Source organism: Paramisgurnus dabryanus, chromosome 17 (genome assembly GCF_030506205.2).
Source record: "Paramisgurnus dabryanus chromosome 17, PD_genome_1.1, whole genome shotgun sequence".
In the NCBI taxonomy this organism is placed as follows: domain Eukaryota; kingdom Metazoa; phylum Chordata; class Actinopteri; order Cypriniformes; family Cobitidae; genus Paramisgurnus; species Paramisgurnus dabryanus.
Genome location: NC_133353.1, coordinates 26,867,312 through 26,891,540, shown reverse-complemented (window position 1 = coordinate 26,891,540; position 24,229 = coordinate 26,867,312). Strand labels below are relative to the sequence as shown.

The 24,229-nt window shown below is 40.0% G+C and overlaps 1 protein-coding gene across 2 annotated transcripts in view; it reads left to right on the top strand.

The window, feature by feature from the left end:
• The window catches only part of asap2a (ArfGAP with SH3 domain, ankyrin repeat and PH domain 2a), a 94,348-nt gene that overhangs the window by 48,803 nt on the left and 21,316 nt on the right, over positions 1 to 24,229 (top strand). For both annotated transcript variants that reach the window (XM_065288469.2, XM_073812276.1), the window contains 10 exons: positions 186 to 331; positions 2,072 to 2,146; positions 11,377 to 11,426; positions 15,919 to 16,048; positions 16,158 to 16,243; positions 16,467 to 16,542; positions 17,789 to 17,875; positions 19,727 to 19,830; positions 20,145 to 20,214; positions 23,190 to 23,277. In XM_065288469.2, coding sequence (XP_065144541.2) covers positions 186 to 331; positions 2,072 to 2,146; positions 11,377 to 11,426; positions 15,919 to 16,048; positions 16,158 to 16,243; positions 16,467 to 16,542; positions 17,789 to 17,875; positions 19,727 to 19,830; positions 20,145 to 20,214; positions 23,190 to 23,277 — 912 coding nt within the window. The remainder of the gene's footprint in view (positions 1 to 185; positions 332 to 2,071; positions 2,147 to 11,376; positions 11,427 to 15,918; positions 16,049 to 16,157; positions 16,244 to 16,466; positions 16,543 to 17,788; positions 17,876 to 19,726; positions 19,831 to 20,144; positions 20,215 to 23,189; positions 23,278 to 24,229) is intronic.

Genomic DNA, 24,229 nt, shown 5'->3' with positions numbered 1-24,229 from the left:
TGTTTTTTTTTATATGACTAAAGCTGTTACCTGTAAATTTAAATAATGTTTTTTATTAAGTACTCGGTATCGGTATCGGCAAGTACTGAAATGCAAGTACTCGTACTCATACTCGTATTCCAAAAAAGTGGTATCGGTGCATCCCTACTAATTATACTACATTGACACTTTCCGTCTGTTTCTAGCTCACGTGGAGAACGAGGAGCAGTACACCCAAGCTCTGGAGAAGTTTGGAGAAAACTGTGTCTACAGAGATGACCCTGACCTGGGATCAGCCTTCCTCAAGTTCTCAGTCTTCACCAAGGAGCTTACAGCCCTCTTCAAGAACCTGGTGAGGACGTTTATGAATGTCTGCACAATCCCATGAATTTTAAACAGCTTTTGTATAAGCTGTTAACGTGCGAAGACCTCTGGGTCTAAAATCTGACACTCAGTTACTGGTCTACAGGGTGGATCAGCTTTCACAAATGTGCCTTAGCAGTTACAAGACTCTAAAAAGTGAAAGTTGGATCTACCCAAACGAATTATTTCAATTGGTAACAATTAAAAAATTAAGTTTTGTCAACTCAAATATTTCACTTGAAGTGCGAAAATTTTAAGGGATAGAACTCTTTATTCTGTTTCTTTATTTTGTTGTACACAAAATAAGATATTTTGATAAATGATGGTGAGCACAATTTTGGGAAAAACAGGTACTATGGAAGTCAGTGGGTACCGTCAACTGTGTGCTTACTGTGTTCAACAAAATAAAGAAATTGATACAGGTTTTAAACAAAACAATGATGACAGAATTTCAATTTTTGGGTGAACTATCCCTTTAAGGTGGATAGTTTTAAATAAAAAAATGACTTTAATCGGTAACACCTAAAACAATATAAGCATTTTCAACTTAAATGATTCACTTAAAGGGATAGTTAATCCAAAAATGAAAATAATGACTCGCCCTAATGTCGCTCCAAACTCAAAATACCCCCCTTTATCTTCAGAACACTGTTTAAGATGTTATATATTTAGTCCGAGAGCTTGTTGACCCTTCATTGAAAATCTACGTACGGTATACTGTCTATGTCCAAAATGGTAATAAAAACATCATCAAAGTAGTCCATGTGACATAAGTGGGTCAGTAAGAATGTGTTGAAGCATCGAAAATACATTTTGGTCCAAAAATTACGACTTGGCATTGTCTTCTCTTCCGCGTCTGTTGTAAAGCGCATGCACGAGGCTAAAGTCACGTGACTGCAGTGACGCGGATGACGTGTTGTCTGGTGCGCCCCAGCTGTTTTTTTTATTTTTGCTTTGTTTTTGTGCGCCCAGGCTTCGTTTACAGTCTGAGGGAGACGCACGCTGTAAAAAAAAACAACTTTGGAAACATGTCTGAGGATAACACATCATCCGTATCACTGTGGTCACGTGTGACTTTAGTCTCGCGCATGCGCTTAACAACAGAAAAGAAGACAAGACAATGCTGAAGTCGTATTTTTTGTTATTTTTGGACCAAAATTTATTTTCGATGCTTCAACACTTTTTAACTGACCCACTGATGTCACATGGACTACTTTGATGATGTTTTTATTACCTTTCTGGACATGGAAAGTATACGTAGATTTTCAATGAAGGGTCAACAAGCTCTCGGACTAAATATAAAACATCTTAAAATGTGTTTTGAAGATGAACGGAGGTCTTACGAGTTTGGAACGACATGAGGTTTTTGGGTGAACTAACCCTTTAAAGTGAAAACTGAGAAAAACTGAAGTAATTTTTTAATTTTATCCAACTTTCGCTTTTTACAATGAAGGTTTCTGCTTTGTAAAGTTAAGCTGAATATTTCCAGTCATATCGTAGTTTGGGGTTATTTTCTTGTCAGTATTTGCAAACAGGATGAATAATGGCCCTACTGTTGCTGTGCATGCATGAATTATTCACTTAAATTTCTCTCCTGCTGTGACAGATAATTATGTTTCTTCTTTGCCGTTGTGTATTTATCTTACCCGGTTATGATAACTATTATAGGAAGACAATTTCATTGCTGGGAAGAATGGAAGAGATTTATCTAATGCATCACTTTGTCTAGTTTCAGAACATGAATAACATCATTACCTTCCCGTTGGACAGTCTGCTGAAGGGAGATCTGAAAGGGGTTAAAGGGGTAAGTTCATTACTTTAAGCCTATAAACGGTTTTCTTGTGCTTTTTGGCAGTTTATCAGCATCATATTGACCAGTGGATGTCTCAAGCATGTTCATCGATACAAGTGCATATATACTGGATAGATAATATTCCTTGGCGTAGTTGACAAGTGTTTGGAATGACAAGTTTGGACTCAAATGTACTTTACTCAATGCATGAACACAGATGTGGACAGCTGGCCAACACATTGCAAGCTGTATGTGCGTTTTTTTGGCGGTAACAAATCTCTTTATTTAAGGGGGCGATAGAGTTACCCTCAAACATGAACAGATGAGTGGCAATAATATTGAATAATTTTACGAACAATCTTGGCGGGGTAGTAGATGGTCAGAATGTGGCAATATGTCAGTTTATCAATTTTCAGCAGGTTCCCCTCAGCAAGAGCCCCTGTTACTCGAATGCTCCTGTGTGTATACACTCACATGAGCTTGCTTGTGTGAAAGACAGCTGGTTAGACGCTCTGCTGAACTGATTCTCACAGTGTCGTTCTAGGACGTCTCTATTCATTAATGTTTACCATAACCTTCATGACCTTCTCTGCACCACGTGACACTTGTCTTTCTAGCTCTTAGGATGGAGCCTGATGTGATTTACTCCTAATGAGGTGCTCGTTCAGATCCCTGTCTCGTTTCCTTGGAGACTCCGCTCTTTCTTTCTATTGGTGATGGGGCTGAAAAAGACATTCTGCATGGGTGACGTGATTCCTTAAATACGTAGTTAAAAATGAAAAGAAGCGTTAACTGCATCACAGAGACCCCAGACTGAGCTGTAATTGGGCCTTGATGGCCACTCGGCTTTACCTTTACACAGAGATAAGCTTCATCTCAGGTTGTATTCTGAACATCACAGCCTTTCACCACCAAATTAGCCAAGATTTACTTGTTAAAGAAAGCATCATGGATATTAAAGGATTAGTCAATTTTCTTAAAAAAAAAATCCAGATAATTTACTCCACCATGTCATCCAAAATGTTGATGTCTTCCTTTGTTCAATCGAGAAGAAATTATGTTTTTGAGGAAAACATTCTAGGATTTTTCTAATTTTAATGGACTTTAATGGACACCAACACGTAACAGTTTTAAAGCTATCGTCTACGATTTCAAAGATTGTTCATTATTAATAACCTCGTTTATATGCTGGTTATGGTTCTACAGTAACATCCTAACAATATAAAGAGAAAAAAGAATTTAAAAAATCCATTCAGTCTATTGGGTGTATGGTAGCAGATAAGTTGACCAATGTAAACTGTCCGGCCGGACAGCTTACATTGGTTAACTGCTCTCATCCAATCCCTGCTACATTTGAAAATCCACCTCGTGCTCGTGTCTCCACCCCATCGCACACCACCCCGCCCCTCTCCTGCCTGCGACATGAAATTTGTGTCAGTGTATGGTAGCTAGCGAAGCAGCAACATAGATTAGATAGATTAGATTCAACTTTATTGTCACTGCACATGTAGGTACAAGGCAACGAAATGCAGTTAGCATCTAACCAGAACTGCAATAAGCAGTAAGTACAGAATAAAGGTCTATAATATGTAAGTCTCTTACTGTGGGTGATGCGGAGTCGTAACTCATCCATTTTGTTCACCAGTGACCGCACATTAGCGAGGAAAATGCTGGGTAAAGAGAGCCGGAGCGGTGTTAGCTTTAGCTTGGCTCTTAGACCTCCGCGCTTCCCCCGCCTTTGTTTACGATCTCGACGCCGCCTGCGAGCACTTCCGCCCGGCCGGGTAGAGTGCGAAGCCTCGGTTGTTCTAGCGTTCTAGAGTCGAAGATTGGTGATAAAACTGCTGGTAAAGTCCTCACCGATACCCAAAAGCTCCTGTCGGGTGTATGATGTTAAAGCAAAGCTGTTCAGTACGAACAGACCCGAGATGAGCAGGAATAATACTGCAAAATTGCAAAAACTGGAGAGACGCTCCGCCATTGACTGTTGGAGGAAGCTTCTGGGAGATTTGGGGCTGAAAACCGACGCCGACACGGCAGACTTTTGTTGAACAGGTACGCATTTATTTATACTTTGTATTGTGTGAGTCTGACAACATGCTGTCGGTCGGCATCGGAATGTTAGCCGTTTAGCATCGCGTATCACGGGTCAAAATAATTATATTTATAAAGTCATTTCTTGAAGCTCAGGAGGGGAAACGTATGCCAAACGTTGTTGTGAAAGTAAATAACGTCAATTACAATCATAATTGTAATTGTACATTCCTTCAAGGCTTTATGTGTTTACTGCTCGGTAAATCTCTGTTCTGATGTTTACTACCAGTGATCACAGCTTGAATGAGTGACTTTGTTCAGGTGGTTCCCCGGGGGGAGGGATCAGGTAGCACAGAGGGGCGGGATGAGTTTTTTAAAACTTACTAACCGTCTCAGGCTTTCTCTACCGATTTTCAACATCGTACACTACAGCTTTAATGCAGTTTAAAATTGCAGTTTCAACCGAGTTTAAAAGGACTCTAAACAATCCCAAACGAGGCATAAGGGTCTTATCCAGTGAAACGATTGTCATTTTTGACAAGAAAAATAAAAAATATGCACTTTTAAACCACAACTTATCGTCTATCTCTGGTCCTGTGACGCGCCAGCGCGACCTCACGTAAAGTTTTAATGTCTGTCCCTTTAAATGCAAATGAGCTACAGCATCTCATTACCTTACAAACAGACAGTGAGCGCTTTCAGTTAAAATCTGAATTAAGATCTGATTTATACAGTCTGAGATGATAGTTTCTACTAGTGGACAAAGTACAACTTGCTGAGGGTGGAAACTATGGTAATGCAGTACTGTAAGTGGGCAGGGCTTTATCAATGTGACCTCACATTGATAAAAGAATCAAAACGGCATGTCTAATGAGACTGCTTTGGTTTAATGATGATTAAAAAAGAAGAAAAGGGTGGATTTATTTCATTTTAGTGTGGTTGTGTTCACACACTGCAAACACACATTATGATACACTTCAAGATTTTAACTATGGTCTGTATGGTCTGTAATTCAGCTATGCTGCATAGAAGCATTGGAGAGGTTTGGTTGTACCCTTTAACACAATTTTTGTTCAGAACTTTGTTACTCATGCTTACTTTTTTAAGGTAACAATTAGGTTAAATGGCTGGTCTGGCATCAACCCCTACTGAGTCATAACAGATTCTTGTATAAAGAAATAAATCCCACTTTACGTCAGCTTCCCGTAGAGGGGATTGGAAGGACAGAGGCAGCTGTCTTATTTCAGCAGCGGTTATGGAGTGCTAATGATTTCAGAGCGGTCTATATCAGCATTGTGCTCGATATTTGAGCTCAGCAGGGACTAGAGCTAATGGATGAGGATTGTGGGTCTCAACTTATGCCATCATTCCGGTCATTAACCTGAACCTGTGCTTCATTTAACCTGTCAGCATGTTAAGTGAGTCTTTGAAATGAAATGTATTAGAAGGTCATAATTTTTGTTAACTGTCTTTGAAAAAACAGGCTGTTAAATGAAGTCAATTTAATGTATATGGACAGCATATATAATAATAGACAATAAGTACTTGGGTATAGCTCAGTGGTAGAGCAATGGTTTGAACTCAGGGAGCACACATTCCAGAACTTGACATTAAGCATTGTCATGTAGTTGTCCTTGGGTCAAGAAAACATGTCATTCACTTGTCCAAGTAAAAAAGTTACCTGCCCGGAGATAAAAGTGACATTTACATTATTTTCATCATCAGGAGGGTCTGTGGTCTCTGCACGCACCGTCCATGTGCAGCCCAAAATTTAAGACCGCACGGGCAATAAGCGTACAACACGGCATGTTCGAGAAAATATTGAGACAGGGCACTCCACTAAAAACAATTGCACAATAGACAGCGTTTTGGTATTAAGAAAATATGCATACTAATTTACATTTACAAGGTACAATCATTTCCAAATGCAGAAAACGGTAAATCTAAGTATTAAAAATTGCCTTATTTTCCTGTTAAAGGATGTTTTTGTCATGTGCCTGACCTCAGCGTCCCCTCTGAATCTGACCCTGAGATGTGTGTTGGGTCGGAAGAGCTTAAGCTGGCGGAAAGCAGACAAGCTGACATCATACCAAAACCCATCAACCTGATGATTGTGCTTTCTGTTCCTCAGCTGCCTCTATTGTTTTACTGTGTGTGTGTGTGTGTGTGTGTGTGTGTGTGCGTGCGTGGGTGCGTGTGTGTGAAGGATACATTCCATGTTCAGTCAATCACACTGACTTTGCTGGAGTAGACGGTTTTGTCAGCCTCAGAGGGTGTGATTTCAGCGTTGGCCTTTCTGTAGAAGCTCATTCAACTGTAAAACACCCCCAGTCAGGCTTTTCCAACCCCTCTGGCTGATATGTGGTCTGAAAATCCAGGTGACGCCATTGTGACTCAGCTTGTTAAAAACATGCATCCTGGTGCCATATGGTAAAAACAATGATATACGAGTCGGTCAAAGTTTAAACAGTTTTTATCATGTCTGCTATTCAGAAATGTGAACACTATTTTCTGTAGACCTCATGGGTGATTCTCCTGAAATTAGACTTGTGAGGTGTCATGAAACATTTTGATAAAAAAAGTAAATGCAAAGTAAGAGTATCAAAATAAGAAGCGTACAGTTACAAACTTCATGTACTATTTTGCACATGATTTCAAATGACATTATACAAATCAATTTTGTTGTTTTGTCCACATTTAAGGGGAACATTTTCATTACCGCAAAGTGTCCATGACTGGATTTGGGTTATTTGACATGGAAATATTTATAATTAAAAAATCTAAAAATAAAAACCTTCAGTGCATGTTATACTATAAACATTCACAATAAAGAAACATGTGGTATTTGTTGATCATTGGTAAATGTAGAGACAATAACAAGGAATATAAATGTATCGAAGACCAATTTTCTCATTCTCCGCAACAATGTTCAATCAATGTTTAAGCCCTCAAGGAACTAACCTTTTTTTTTTTTTTTTAAACAATTGTTGGAAGGGACATAATTGACTGTAACACTCATGATGGCTATGACTCCAGATAAAAGTTGAAATTTTGTTTGTCATAGTACCTAGACAACTTTTTAGTTCTCATTACCGAAACATGAGATTGTAAATGCATATATTTAATATTATTTCATGTTTCAGTAATGATCATTTTTTATAATGATAATCTAAAAAATGTAAATAATTCTATAGGACCTTTTAAGTCTGGATTTCGTGAGAATCACCCTCATTTGCTCTTCAGTTAATAGGCCGGATTGCTGAGCGGTTGTTCTTTGAATCCCTGAAGTGCTCTTTGGTGTTGAGATCTTTCCTATAATGAGCCTATGACGAACATCTTTCTCATTCAAACCTCAAGAGCGATTTTAAATTCAACACGTTCATATAAAATCCTCTGAAAATTTAAAAAAAGGCTTGCTTTCCTCTGATCTCTGTTACAATGATAGCGCACATACAAAATTAGCATATGCTGTTTTCTTATAGTATTTTATTGAATCGTTTTTTCAGTGGTTGATGCTGATGTGATCAATTTGAAAAAAATACCATGCAAAATGGGGTCTTGCGCAATTAGGGGGCATGCAAACCAAAGTTTTTACGCCCATGATCGACATATGTTTTTAATTGTTTTTATTGGAAGCGTGCAGTTTAAAAAAAAAACAGGCACTGAGCGCAGAGAGTTGTAAAATATTCAACTTTTGCTGAAAAGCTCAGCTCGTCAATGTCTCTTCTCACACGGCCGTCCAATCACAGTGGAGGAGGGCCGGAACAAATATCACAACAACTAAAGCCTGATTTATAGTCGTGCGTAAGTTCTACCGCTGTAGCCGTAGCTACCGGCGTAGCGTAGGCTATCCCGTGCGTAGCTCTGCGTAGCCTGACGTGCACCTCACAAAAATTTTAACAGCGCGTCAGATCTACGCGGACCGCAAGCGCTATGATTGGTCCACCAGAACCCCTCCCGCCAGGTAAAAAAACTGCGTCATAGGTATTTCCATTTGTGACGGTGAAAACAAAGATGAGCCAAGTTGAGGAGTGATTTAACTCAAACTGCGTCAAAAGTCGCTGTTTATTTACTTCCATCACTGCTGATCTTCTCAAATCTCTTCTTCGTTTGTGGGTTAATTTGCTAAGCTGCTTCTTCTTTGACGTTCGCGCTGCTACTGTGGTTACACGCGTGGTTACTGGCTACCAGCGTTCTACGCGTGTGTTTGCACGTTGATGTGGACGACGACGCAAAAGTATAAATGAAAACCGATGCGGAACCTACGTCGTCACGGCTACTCCGTAGGACATACGCACAACTATAATGAGCCCTTAACTGGCACATTGTACAACGACAAGCTGCCAGTCTGCATCCGCCGGGTGTTTTCAGCCGCGTAAAAAAGTGTGTGCATACCCCCTTAGAGGTCAACCACCTGGAGATGCATTTAGCAGTATACGCAAAAATGGTCATCCAGAAGCATTTTGGGAATCTGAAACTGCTAATTCTTGTAACCGGGTCCCAGAGTGGATAAATCTGCACACGACACCCTTGCGGTTTCTTGTGTATAGCCAATCCATATATTTTGTGATACAATGATGTCATCACCCCACATTTTGACCCTAGTCAGACACTGCTACGTGATGTAACAACAGCAATAACAACAATGGCGGGCAACAACATGCTCTTTTGCAACTACAATGAGCGATGAACGAATGATTATGGATAACAACAAGGTTTTTGCACATTCTCCAAGTCATCTTCTCTGTTTTTAATTTATATCTGTGGCAGAATTACAGCTCCACATACTGGTCTGGCATGTTCACTACATCAATTAAGTCGGTTTCAGTGATTTTGTATGTACGCAGATATTTCATGAGATGGCACTGTGTTTACAGACTTTTTTAGAATGAGGAAAAAGATAGGATAGGGAAAGCTCTAATTTCGTGTTGTTGTGGCTTTAATGCTCACGATCACTGACTTCGCCATGACATTGTCTGTTACGTCACGTAGCAGTGTCTGACTAGACGTCTGACTAGACGTGGGGTGATGACATCATCGTATCACAAAATATATGGATTGGCTATACACAAGAAACCACAAGTGTTTCATGCCGTCACCAATGTATGAATGTATGTGGTAAAAACAGCTGTCAACCTATGTAGTTGCAGAACTATTTGGCACTGTCATTGGGCGATCATCTTAAAATGCTCTTATGCTTTCATCATGGAAAAATCCTTTATAGTTTTATTGTGGATATGCCCATTTAAAGTTCCTTTTCTCAGCTATTTTTGCTTGGCTGGATGCGAAAACTTAAGCTGTTCCTAACATCTGTTACGAAAGTACATTAATTTAGATATTAGGAAGCTTAAGAAGCCCCTCAACAGACGCAGGCTTCTGTTATTAGTGTAATCTTTCTGTAAAATTGCTAGAGAAATCCACTGGAACATTGTGTTTGCATAGGCTGAGAGTTTCCTTGATGCTTTCAAATAAATGTCAGCACTGGCGTTACATCAGGTACTTTCTTTATAAGCATGACAAAATGTCTCACATGTTTGATGGCATGCACTAAGCTTGGCAGATGAGTGCTAATTTTATCTTTAGCAATTTTCACATAGATATTATGGAAAATACACGGAAACTGCGTTTGGGATTTGTCCGGAATCGTTTGATTTTTGGTTCATTCACACTGCTAATGATTTTCCCGAATCTGTGTGTGCATTCACACATATGCCGTAGAGGTCCCGTGAAGACATGTGATGTACATTTTCCACAACTTCTGAAGTTTGCAAATTATCCGTGAATTCTCTTTCGAAAGATCACACGGGTGCATTTTAGTTCATGACAAGATCATAAGGAGCGCATGATGCGTTGTTCTGTCATGCTGGTGAATGATCTCAGCTTCAGCGTGGATAGTGATGAGCTCCCTGATCTTTGCTTTAGTCCCGATTGCCAAAATTTCTCAACGTCAATGTTGATCTGTGTTTTAATTCCTGTGTCAAAGAGCTGAACCATAACTTCTGGTTGCGATGACACGCGCATACTCACTATGGCATGCCCCTTACGGCATTGTTTCTGCATCTTGTTCATACAGAATGCTTTCTGTGTATGTTACAGCTATGTTACTAGGTCCACTTTACGGAAGCGATCCCAGAACATTTACAGGACGTGTTTTTGTTCACACAGAAGCCAGTTTTTGATTGCTGGTCTCAGCTTCAAACAGCGTGTACGCGGACCACCCCCAGACCATTTATGAAATATCAGATGTATATTGCACATGAAAATGGAGATGCAAGACAAAACAGATAGATTACAATTGATTTTTAGACAATGAACGCATAGTTTAAAGAGGTGTTTAAAAACTCCCTTCAAGGGCTCAACACTAAGGATTTTTTTTATTGGCCCACTTAAGATATAAATTACTAATTTTACGAGGCTAATCGTGGCACTTTAAGCTAATTTAGTGTAAATATGATTGATTGAATATTTAAATTGGCAAGGCCTCAAAACACGTGCGAATGATAAACGTTCGTTACGGTGCTACACTGCCCCAAGGATCGCTCATGCTGGCTCCGGGGCGTAGGGCTATCCTTATTGTCGAGCCCTGCCTTCTGTAATTCAGCTATTTTTACATAAACGTCCAATTGTTGTATAAAATAGGTGGTGCCATTAAGGGAAAACAGCTTAAAGTCGCCATGAAACAGAATTAGCGATTGCCTTATTTCCACGTGGTGAAGTATCTGAGTGAAACCAGCTTCTGAAATGAAATAAGGCAGGGCTCGATTTGAATTTGTCCATTTGAGATCTAATTGGATCATTTGAAGTTGGGTCATGTTGCTAATTGCTAATCACAGTGATCTTCAACCAGACCCCGCCCAATGCCATACCATATGACTGGAAGTAAAGCGATCGTTTTGAGGAGAGGAGAAGATTAGCATTTTTGATTAAGGATTATGAGGACACATGCATTTTTTTTAAAATAAAGAAGCTCACAGATAAGTCATCTGTAAAAAAAAAAATACCACAATATTCCAAAACAAATGTTTTTAATTTTATTTTCATGCCAACTTTAAATGAGCGGTTCCTGGTTTCAGAATAAGCTACAATGTGTATAAGACTTCATGCCGACTGTGTCTCGGCTCAGTTTTTCATTTTAATGTGGGTGAGGCTGTGAACATGAAAATTGTGTCATATGTCTGTCTAATAAATTTCCTTTCTGTCTCCTGCAGGATCTGAAGAAGCCCTTTGATAAAGCCTGGAAAGACTATGAGACTAAAGTGTAAGACATTTAAAAAAATCTCCACCATTAATCCATTACTTTCATGCATGTTTGCATAGATATCAATTCGCTTTAGAGAATGAATGTGTGTGTGTATGTATGAAATAAGAGATCAGTTTGTCACTTGCTGCCCAACACGCTGGACAATGACCTTTCAATCTTTCCACTTCACATCGTGTATCCCTTTTCTATCCTATCACACTGAATGTTTCTATATGCAACAACGTATGAAATTTATATAGCACTTTCTATATATTTTCCAAGCTGCAAGGGACATTCTATTCTGAAAGGGTAATACATTTTTTATAACACATCAGTTGACTACACTCTTAAAAATAAAGATGCACAGCGATGCCATAAGAACCATTTAGGTTTTTTTTTGGTTCTTCTAAGTCATCAGCACCTTTATTTTTAAGAGTCTAGTTGATTTACCTTTAAAACCAGGAGCTTTATATGGTCTTGTCTTTAGAAATATCAATGACGACGTTTACATGTAGCCCAATAATGCGATTATTTCCAATAACCAGAGTAAGGACTTAATCGCAGTAAGATATTTACTCTTGTTTACATGCAGTTTTTATTTTCTGATCATTCGCTAATAATGGTGGTTATTATTATGTTTTTACATCAGTCCTGACTTTTAGCATAAAAAACATACAGTGTACAGTGCGATCTTTAGGCCTTCTTTGATAAAACCAAAGGAGCAACCTCTTTCGATTTTGTTTCATTTTGCGAGCATGTGAAAGTTGCGTGAGCTTATTTCATTAATTTCTGTGAAATATCTGAGAAAGTCTTTACATATACATGTACAAAACTCTGTGCAGCATGTTTACTAATAACACAAGCAGCAGACATAATATTAGTGCACGTCAATTAAAACCTGTAATTTCTCCTGCTAGCGTTTAATGAAAGCAGAGGGACTCGCCATTAGACACCCCCTCAGTAATCAGGACAGAACTGGTCGAAAGTGTACAAGAGAAACCAGGTGTAAACGTGAATGTGTCTCTTTTGTCCACTTGTGATCCGATTGACCAAAAAGGATTTTACTACAAGGTATAAACTGTTTCTAAGGTACGTGACAAAAGTGCAGTACAGATGCGATTAAAGTTTTTGCGATTAAAATCGGCATACGCCACACGTTTTAATACAATTATACTTGCTGCGATTATGTGCTTATTTTGATTGAAGTATTGTGTTTACATGAGATGAAGTGTAATTGCAATATTTCCAGAATCTCATTATAATCGCATTATGAGTGTGCATGTAAACGTAGTCATTGTTGCTTTTCATCATGGCAGTCAAATACATGCTTCACTTCACCCCACCCAATACCAGATTTAATCTCTCATATTAGTTTGTGACAAATGCCTTCATGTTTCCAGGCAGAAAGAAGCGAAACCCTCCTCTAATGCAGCTCTGGCCCTGACTCCGTTAAACTGGTTTTCGTCGTCACCACCGATACAGTCTGAGTTTACTTTGATCTCTGTGTCTGCGCAAGGCTTCGGCTTTTACGCAAAGCTCAGTTTGTGCGGCAGCCTTCATTTGTGTAGCCTTTTATATATCCTGCTAATGAAAATGCTTCAAACTTTGCTGTGTTATGTGATAAAGTAAGGCGATAGAGAATCCTAAGCTAGAATGATTTAGGGGAGTAGGTGTAGAGCATCCAATCGCGATTCATATTTGCTTGTTTGTGTGGTTTGTTTTTCCACCGATGAAAGCAACGCTCCACCATTTTGTTTGCAGTTAATTGGATTTGATATTTACCTTTGTCACAGAAAATGGTGGACTGTTCTTTTAAGTCACCTGTGGAGGTGATGTCCTGGCATGGAGGAGTCTGCTTAGACTATTTCTTCAGTTTTGTACATATTCATTACAATAAGCATTTTTGAACTTTTGTTTTTCTTCAATAAGACAATATTTTATTGAAACAAACTATTAAAATTAATCTGTTCACTTAAATTAAATTAAACAATATGTAACATTTTTGTAATAAATTATCCAAAAGCCACTTGCACATTATGATGTATTTCATGGAGTTGTGTACTGGCATTATCCCAGAAGTCCCCAAGAATGTGTAAATCCAGAGAAATTCCTGTTTTAAATAATGGCTCGTCCCTTGTCTTCCTTGTAATTATCGCACTTACAAAATATAATGCGATCAAACTTACAGGTAATAACATCAATTTATTACCTCATCTGTAAACATGATTAGCGAATTCCATACGTGGTGAAAACAACGAGTGCATCCCAATTCAGTGGTTGCGCCATTCTAACTGTGCATTCACACCGCCACCGGCGAGAGCGTCAATAAAAGCTCTGGCTGCCCTGCCAACGACGCTAAAGAAAAGGTGTAGTGGACGCTCTGATGCTCGAATGCATTCTCTGAACTCCTCTCATGCGGATGTTTCCGCCTTCCGATTGGTTGCTGCCGAACATTTCTGCCTTCCGATTGGTTGCCGCCGAACCACATCATATCTCATTACCATAAAGTTGAGCTGATTTCAACTCTCCTCGACGCTCACGCTGTACATGACGCGCCGCTGCTCGCCGCCGGCTCTCTTTGAAAATGAATGACTTCCGGCCACTTTGACGCTCTCGCCGGTGGCAGTCTGAATGCACAGTTAGGCTGTATTTGAAGGCCAATGACGTCCCGGGCCACGTCGTTGCCTTCCCCAATGCGAATGTGGTATTGTGTGGCCCATAGATGGATCCTTCACAGCTTTGGTTATCCTAAGATTCAATGCGCACCTGTGACGTTTGGGTATTTTAAAATAAACATTCAGAACTGTAGTTAAATAAAAGTGTATATATATTTTTTCAAATTAAAGGTCATTGTCACTGTTTTATTAATATAAATGATGTTTTAATGATGTGAATTAATATTATTGCTGCAATATTGTGCATGTTGCATTTTACTTTTGTATAGTTATAAGGTTGGTAAAATTTACATACTGTTGGGTAGTTTAATCTGCATCAGTGTGTCATTATATTTTTTTAAATAAAATAAAAAAAATCGGGCACAATTATTTATAGTCTGATAGGTCTCACCTGTAGTAGGCGAGAAGAGCAAGTGACGCCACTCCCCCTGTAAGCTCAACAGTCTCATTTCAGTTTGCTTCGTGGACTTTAGAGGCTACCGAGTCCGCGGCCTTAAAAAGGATCCAGACCCTGAATTGGGATGTACCCGAGGTGCAACCTTTCGATCTCTCTGATGAAGTCAATACGGAAGTGATTTAAACTGCAATTCATTGACTGGCCGCTAGAGGCTGGCTCCAAAAGGAGTCAATTCCCATAGAGCCACATGCCCAACTTTAGAGCAGAAAAAATATTATGTTTACAGCCTGGTAAAAAAGTTGTTTTTGGTCTGTATAGGTAATTTTGCCCTTCATGACAACTGTGAGGGGGGTGAATTTTTTTGTAACTCATCCGTTTAAATTATATTAAGCCTTAAAGTTTGTAATAATTAAGGGCGTGGCCACTTGAGTGACGGTTGAACAGCCACTGCTGTCACTACAGTCAAGCTAGGCGGCCATGGTTTCAGCAACCAGCCACCTCAGCTTCATCCACGTCCTGCCTCTTTACCCATTTTCGAATATCTGCAAGTGATGCGCAATGACGCGCGGCCAAGATGGCGACAGCAGACACCACCTACTATTGGCTTCAAAACCGATCTTCAGAGACCTATGGGTGATGTCACGGACATTACGTCCATCTTTTTTACAGTCTATGGATGCACCCAACATCTCTAATCGTTCCACTCTTCTTCATAATGTCATAAGGTTTGCCTTTGTAATTGTTATTATCAAAAATACCGACCTCTAGTGGTGAAAATCTTACATATTGTGGCTGTAATCTGACTTATCAGTGCGATTAAGAGTAACTTTTTCATGTAAGAATACAATATATGTAAAAAAAATTAACTGATTATTTAAAAAGAAGAACTATGTTATTTTGAGACTTACAATTTAGCTTTTTTTGTTTTGTTTTAGATTTTGCGCAAAACTCTAAAAATGAAGCTTCACGGCAGCTCCCCATGCTAACACAGCACTTTAATCAGCGCTCTAAGCTTTTACCACAGTCTGTCATTTGCCTTTATCTTTCTATATCTCAAAAAATCGTTTGTTTCGGAATGGCATCTAGTTTTAGCCATCTCCTTGTAACAAATCTCCCGCAAGGTGTCAGATCATGAAAGCCGAAGTTCCAGAAACAGACTGTTAGCCTGCTTCATGGCCTGCTGAGGTTAAAAGTCATATCTGGAAGGCCTGAGCTAATGCATGAGGCTTTCTCTAAAGTCCACGTTCTGTGAAGAACAGGGCCGACGCTTTCGATCTCTCCTTCCCCACAGAGGAAGTGCTGCTTCCGTAATGTGGGGTACAATATGCCGCTGGAGCATATGGAAAAGAATGCCCTGTTGCATGAGTGGAAGAGTTTGTGTTTCCCGTCTGTGTGTTTGCGTCTCAATTTTAAGGTGGTCTGTGTGTGTTTCATGCAGTTCTAAAATAGAGAAGGAGAAAAAAGAGCACGCCCGACAGCACGGAATGATCCGGACGGAGATCAGCGGAGCCGAGATAGCCGAGGAGATGGAGAAAGAGCGGCGTTTTTTCCAGCTTCAGATGTGTGAGGTCAGAGGAGGATCTCTCTTTGATGGAGAATCCTGTTATGTTGCTTTAATTCCACAGGAGCTTCCTGTGCACCGTGTGTGATTCAGTGTCTCCCATTGTTTTCTTACAGTACCTTCTTAAAGTCAACGAAATAAAGATCAAGAAGGGGGTCGACCTGCTGCAGAATCTCATCAAATACTTTCATGCACAGTGCAAGTGAGTCTGGTCATATCCGTCATAAAATAATAGGTCTGTCACAATGTAGTGAGCAGCCAACCTAGACGGTTTATAAGAGCATCATAGGCACATTTTGTATGTTTGAAGGAATACTCCTAGGTTGTCAGCTCACTAAATTTTGAGACAAAGCCATTATGTAAAGGTGACTAAAGGTGATATGTTTTTTTTAGGATGAAATCTGACGTAAAGTCTTTTGATGTAGTTTCTTTCAGGATGGTCTAAAAGCAGTGGATAACCTAAAACCTTCAATAGAAAAACTCGCTACAGACTTGCATTCGGTGAGACTCATGTATGCTCTAATATTAGAGAGTTTGTATCAGGCATTATTAAAAGCCATACTAATTAAGTATTTAATACCTTAAAAGCAAAAAAAACTATTTTACTAAAAGAAAAAAAAACTTTTTTGTAAGTGATTAGTATTAAATAAAGATTAATCTTTATGAATGGGCTTCACGGGTACACTTAGACCTGAAAACCTCATGTGCCTCAGGCACGAGTCGGGTATACTATTTTTGGCGAACGGACCCGAAAAGACACAAACATTTTGTGTGTGTGCATCGAGTCATTTCCTAACCCCTCCTCTGTTTGCCAAGAGTGCTTGCGACATTGTGTGGTTGGCAGTAGGTTAGTTTTCATTTGGCCAGACATTTAAATCAATTTTGAATACACACTGTAACGCTACGTACACACCAAACGCGGGGTATCGCGTTACTCGCACTTGATTACTCGCAGGATTTAATTTTGTGTCATGCGAATTTTTCGCTCGTTGAATATTTTCAACTTGGGCGAAGACGCGTTTGAGGCGAATAGCGCGTGTTTTCGTGGCAAACGCGCCGCCCATATTGCGTCATTCGCATCGCCCCACACGAGGACGCGTCTGATCGCGTCTTTGCATTGACGAGGACGCGTCAGATCGCGTCTTTGCATTGACTCGTGCAAATCGTTGAACAGTAAGCGTGATGTCGTCATCAGATAACAAGATAAAAAAATGGAGCAGCAGGCCAAATTGGTTGCGAAGCCATTTGGTTTCTTTCTCTCTGACTAGTGCGTGCGGGGCTGCAGACTGCATACACGTCGGTGCCGTTTACATTAGTTTCCAGTTGAGTTAAATAAATTTGTCACTGGGTTGGGGCGGACTCGGGGTCTAATTTTCTCGGATTTGTCTCGGGTCGGGTTTTTCTATTATAAAAATATTTATGCATGCCAGGTTTGGGTAAAAAGTGGTTCGGGTCAGGTAAATTTCTTTGGACCCAAGAAGACCTCTACTACACAGGTTCACACAAATGCCCTTTAAATCCTGTTTCTATCTCTACAAAAGCATTTTTTTTTCAGTTTAATTCAGATTTATTTATTTTTGTGCTTTTTTACAATGCATATTGTTTCAAAGCTATAAAAAGTGCTTTTTTATGTCTGAAAATAAAGTTGTTAGATAGTATAAATTATTGTGTTAACAATTAGAAAAAATTAATGTGTATATTATAGTCATGATAATATTTATTTCTACTGTCCGGTCGTCTTTCCCAGATCAAACAGGTGCAGGATGAAGAGCGCAAACAGTTAACCCAGTTACGGGACGTTCTGAAGACAGCTCTGCAGGTGGAGCAGAAGGAGGTTGGTCCTTTCTCAAACCAAATACAACACTATCCACCAACCACTGCATCATTTAGTGGTTAATTATACTACATTTACAATGCAGGATTACATCTAAATTAGAATGATTTATAATTGCTGTCCATTTTAAACTTTTTTAGGGGTAGTTTACATGTCAACAAAAGCTAAAAGGTTTTTATGCGTTTTGGCTGTTCATTTACACGACAACCACGCTTTCGGGTCCTAAAAATGCCAACTTTTGAAAACGGTTAAAGTGCAAGTTTTTGAAAACAACAGCGTTACCATTTCAGTGTAAATGACGAATGCAAATGTTTAAAAATGGTGATGTCATGCGCATGGGTATTATGTGTTCAATCTACAGGCATGCGCAAGTACTTGACAACCATAAATCAGGACTGGGTTTGTAGTAGTCAAGTTTTTTAACATTAAAGGCGGGGTCCATGATCTCTGAAAGCCAATGTTGACATTTCAATCACCTAAACAAACACGCCCCTACCCCAATAGGGAATCTTGACCTTCTTTTGATTAGACCCGCCCCACACATACGCAACCCAGGCAACAACGTCGTTTAGTAGACACACAGACACACACCTTACTGCTGATTGGCTTCACACCTTACTGCTGATTTGTAGTCGGCCCAACTCCCTTGTGCACCGCATTGTCCGTCTAAACAAAGTTGTTGATTTTTTGTCTTTATTTTTTTATATTTTTGTCTAGGTTTACGAAGTAACATCCCTGTCCTGGCACGGATAAGGGGCGATTCACATTTCGCATTCCTTTTACGCGCCCAAGTTTGTTATTTCAAATATAGGCGCGCAGTATGCACTCTCATAATGTAAGCGACGCGTCGTGATGCACACGTGGTGCGACATGCTCGTTTTTCTAGGTGCGTCTGCACCGCTTTGAGTTAAAAACATTTCAACTTTCTGGAATGCCGCAAGCACACAGCAGGTCCTGTGACAAAACCAACAAATGGTCACGTTTTCCATGCGGATTTAGATTCGAAATGTGAACCGCCCCAATACAACGTTTTTAGTTGTTTTCACAGCTCTTATTTTCCTGTCATCCGACTATACTGTACTACAGTGCTTACGTTAGAAGAATGATGCAATATTAAAATGCGGTAGCCTTACTTATAAGTGTAATAAGGCACTCGAGGCTGCGTTTTATTTTAAATATAATCATTTCATACATTTCTGCTTAATTATAATGCATTGTTTTTCTTTCTAGATTGTAAATATTATGATTCTAGCTAGATTCTAGTGCTTAGTGTTTTGATAAAAACTGTACCAGTAAACTGTACCAGTATTGTGCAATAGGTTTCATGCTTTTTCTCTTCTTTAATGCTTACCATCCTTTGGCAACGAAGTCTAGGAGAGTAAGTGTCATCTTGGTACACACTTTCTGCCATCTACTTACATATAAACATTTGCTTTTATACTTAAAAAAGTAATTTTTCTATAATATTGATTGGTCCTAATGCTAAAATTTTGAATGCAATTTAGATAAGACTGCTGCTGTGGCTGTTCCTCACACAAGAGTTCTGTAGCATTAAATATAAGCCATGAGTTTCAGTGAACGCTGTCGGGGTACAACCCTTTCTGGCTTCCATTTAGCTAAAAAACAACATTAGTACTAAAATGGGAGCATTGTCATTACTGGCTCAGAGCCGTGTGCTCCAAAGCAGTGCATTTCAAAATGAGCTCAGCTCTCTGGGGACACTTGAACCCCACTGTTCCCATTTCCTCACTGGAGTGACTTTCCATTTCTTCTGCCTGGTGATGCTGTCTGCGTTTTCCTGCTATTGCTTCTACCTGCGGAGTATAGACATTTTTGTTTTTGTTTACATAGGACTCGCAGGTTAGGCAGAGCGCCACCTACAGTCTTCACCAGCCCCAGGGAAACAAAGAACACGGGACAGAACGCAGCGGGAATCTTTACAAAAAGAGCGATGGGTAATTGTGGTTTGATATTAATTTGACACATGGTTTTATCCAAAGCCACTGACAGTGTATTCCAATAATACAGTTTATCTGAATGTGTATGCTCACAAAATGCTAAATACCAATTGAGCTACAGGAACACTAAATATATAGCATAACAGAACGTGCATTAAAAGGTTTATTTTGAGTTAGTTCATGTTTAATAAAGCATATACAGTGCTATGTAATTTATCATGTATTGAATGTTGAAAATATTTGACTTGTGTCTGCTATGGGTGAATTGATTCGCTGATGGATGATGAAGTCATTTCCTGTTTTGTCCCCAGGCTACGGAAAGTATGGCAGAAGAGAAAATGCACAGTGAAAAATGGTTATTTGACAATCTCACATGGGACGGTATGTAAACTGCTGACCTCACTTAAATAAATATTATACTTGTAGTTTGTATACTGTACCACATTAAATAAGGAAACAACATAGTCATATAAATATAGCTCTACAAATATATTGTTATATCAATGGAGTGTTTAGGTAATTGTTATTACAAAGACATAAAGGTGATTAAAATAGATTTAAACAAATTAAATGAAAGGATGCTTTTTCTAGTACCTTTTCCAGCAAACAATGGCACTGCAATATTTTGATATTAACGAGGAAGTGCTTCATGGTTTTTGAATAAGGCTAAAATAGTTTTAATTCATTTAAAGCATAAGTTAATCAGTCTACCCATAAAAAATTGAGATAAGACAAATAAAATATGAATTTTCATATTTTTATTTCATTGGTAGCTCAGACAAAATTATAATTGGCTCTGGTCTGTGGGGGCAGTGCCCCCCCTTTCCCCACCCTAACTACACCTACAACATTTAGATCTTTAGGGCCAGATTTACTAAACGGGGCGAATTAGCACGAGAGCGCAATTCCAAAAAAGCACAGATGCGAGTGATAATATCTGCGGATTATTTACTAAAAAAGCGCAAATTAAATAACACAGGCACGCAATGGCTGATTTCCATAATGACCAACGCAATCTACTAAGAGCAGCGCAAATTAGTTCAGGGTCGCAAATAAGCAGAGCTGATGAGGTGCGGGTGACCTACTTATGACTGATGTGCTTTAGTTCAGCACCACGGACATCGCAGCAGAAAATTTGGGGTGTAAAATCCCAGCTAATGAAACCATAGTACACTGAAAATAACTGGAGGACAAAAAATGAAGATTTACAAGAAGTTTTAAAACACCTGGTATTTTGTGACTTCTCCTAGTGACTTCTCTTTTAATTCCTCCAGCAAATATAAAAATAACATGGCAACAAAATTTTTCGAATAATATGTTCCTATGGCATTCCAAATAAGCTGATCCATGTTAAAAAATCCTCTGTCTTGTACCACGCGCTCTCTGATCTCTGCGATGCCTCTCCAATAGCAACAATTTCAGCCATTTCAAGCGCGAAATGATTTAAGATGTGCTTTTTTCGATGTTAAATAATGCCGCAAACACCAGTAATATCACGCCCAAACATTAGTAAATCGCATTGTGTGAATCATTTAAATACTTCTACTCCCATAAATTTAGCGTCCAAAAGGGAAACTCCTTGTGAGGATTGGAGACATGGAGCAAGAGAACCCAAGTGCAGACGACATCGGGGAGTGAACAGTGAACATTTATTAAATAAACAAGAAAACCAAAAAGCCCACGAGGGGGCAACACAACATTGAAACATGAAATAACAGCACTGACTAGACAAGAAACATTCTGATGAACACTATAACTGAATAAACACGATAGACTACAAGACATGACATGATTCAACTCAACGATCCAGCACAAGACAAGAGACAAGAGGAGATTAAATAGGGAAACCTTAACAAGATAACGAGGGCAACACAGGTGAATGGGATAAACTAATAATGAATAATTAACAGGGAGAACAAGGGGGCGGGGACTAGAGACGAGACACCAGAGGCACATGCCACACTAAACAAGGCATGGCCTTCACATGAAACAAGAGACTATCAGAACTCTGCCATCACAATAAAATATAAATATAAAACCAAACTCTCATGGCAGAGTCCTGACAGTAGCCTCCGCCTAAGGAGTGACTACCAGACGCTCCTCAGGGGAACACACAAGACAAAACCAAAACACTAAACAAAACAGACATGAGTCCATGGTAAAAACACAAAACAAAGTCCATGAAACAAAGTCTGTAGACAGGACAGCTGCGCAAGCAACGGCGGCTCCGGCCGCGCTGAACGCGCAGGCTTCGGCGGCTACGGCCGCGCAGGACGCGCTGGCTTGGGCGGCTCCACGCGCGCTGAACGCGCTAGCTTGGGCGGCTCCACGCGCGCTGAACGCGCTAGCTTGGGCGGCTCCACGCGTGCTGAACGCGCTAGCTTGGGCGGCTCCGGCTGCGCTACACACGCGGACTGGGGCGGCTCCGGCTGCGCTGAACCTGCCGGCTTGGAGAACTCCAGCCACGCTGGACGCGCTGGCCTCGGCGGCTCCGGCCGTGCTGAACGCGCAGACATCGGCGGCTCCGGCGGCGTTGAACATGCTGGCTTCGGTAGCTTCAGTCTCGCTGAACGCGCTGGCTTCGGCAGCTCCAGATGCGCTGCACGCGCTGACTTCCCCGACATCGCTGCTGGGTTCAGTTGTGGCTGGATCGTTCTGTGAGAATCTGGAGACGAGGAACAAGAGAACCCATGCACAGACGATATCGGGGAGTGAACACTGAACATTTATTAAATAAACAAGAAAACCAAAAAGCCCACGAGGGGGCAACACAACATTGAAACAGGAAATAACTCCTAGTCATGCATATGCAGTAAGCTCATTTGCAAAAATAACAAGGCCACATCTTTTCAGCACTAATTATCCACTGCACGTGCACATCTTTAGTAAATCCTGATAGTTGTTATTTAACGTCAAATAATAGTTTGCAGTTGTGCCAACTGTTAGTAAATCTGGCCCTTAATCTTGATGTTGATATACAAACAACCCAAACACACAAAAGCACACATTAACACCGGGTACGAGTCTTGTTTCCAAGCCAACGAGCCTCTTTTCTCATTAGTGCTGTTTCAATGGCTGAATGCTTCTGAATATTCCCCGTACGAGCCTCTCAGAACATCAGCCGTTCTTGGGTCTTTTATGGAGGCATTTGCTTTGGCCACAGTGCTCTTTAGATCAAGATAACTGGCAGGAGGGATACGACAAATGCTTATGTCCACCTTCATTAACAGCACATCAATCTTTAGTCTAATTCTAAAACGTAATTTAAAATATAAGACTTATTTTTAGTATGTTTTTTTTTTCGGTAACTGATATGCTGTCTCTTTTCCTCTCTCTTTTTTTTCTCTGTGACTCAGGCTAACAGACCTCCTGCCAAACTCAATCTTCTTACCTGTCAGGTGAAGCACAACCCAGAGGAGAAGAAGAGTTTTGACCTCATCTCTCGTACGGTTACAGCCGTCGCTGTTACTTCACACACACATCTGTAAATCTGATACATGAGCTCTGTAAAACCTCTTTATAGGCCTATATTATAAAAAATCCATATTTACAAGGTTTAGACATCAATGTTTGTTGGCAGTATGTGAACACAACAACTTACAATGAAAAAAAATTAAACCAAAGCTGTGTCATTAGACATGCTGTTGTGATTATCTTGTTAATGTGACATCACACTGATAATGCCCCGCCCATGGTCACTGACTGAGCTTTTCTAAATGTGTTTGTTAGTACACTTTAGCGTTAATGCTACTAAAGATACTATTGTCTCAGACTATATTCACAGGAATCAGATCTATTTTTAATTAAAAGAGCTCACTGTCTGTTAGTAAGGGAGTGAGGGCAGTAGCTCATTTGCATTTAAAGGTACAAACCCAAATAGGGTCATTTTGTACATGGTATAACAATGATCTGTGGGGTATTTTGAGCGGAAACTTCATAGACACATTCCAGGCACACCTGAAACTTAGATTACATCTTGTAAAAATGGGCATAATATGTGCCCTTTAAAGTCAATGAATAGAAGAAAGGGGCCAATCACACCAAACGCGTTTATGGCAGTTGCAGGCGCCTTTTTTTAATGATATTCTATGGGCAGAATATCTGTTTATGCGCGCCAAATGGCTTGTGGTTTTTGCCGCTGGTCGCAGCACGCGTTTTTGAAGGAACGCTGAGAGCAGAAAAGCAGCCAACATCATTCGTGTCTTTCCATTGTCCAATTGAATGAGGGGAGAGGCGGGCCTTACGTTGTGGTGAGGGAAGTTTACAGTTGCTTTGAAGAACCGGACTCCACTCGCTTATTCTCTCCTGCGTGTTTGTGCATCTGTCACCCTAAAACAAGGTCAGATTAAGCGCCCTCTGTTTAAAGTTTCTGCTAATATGACAGTTAACAGCAAAA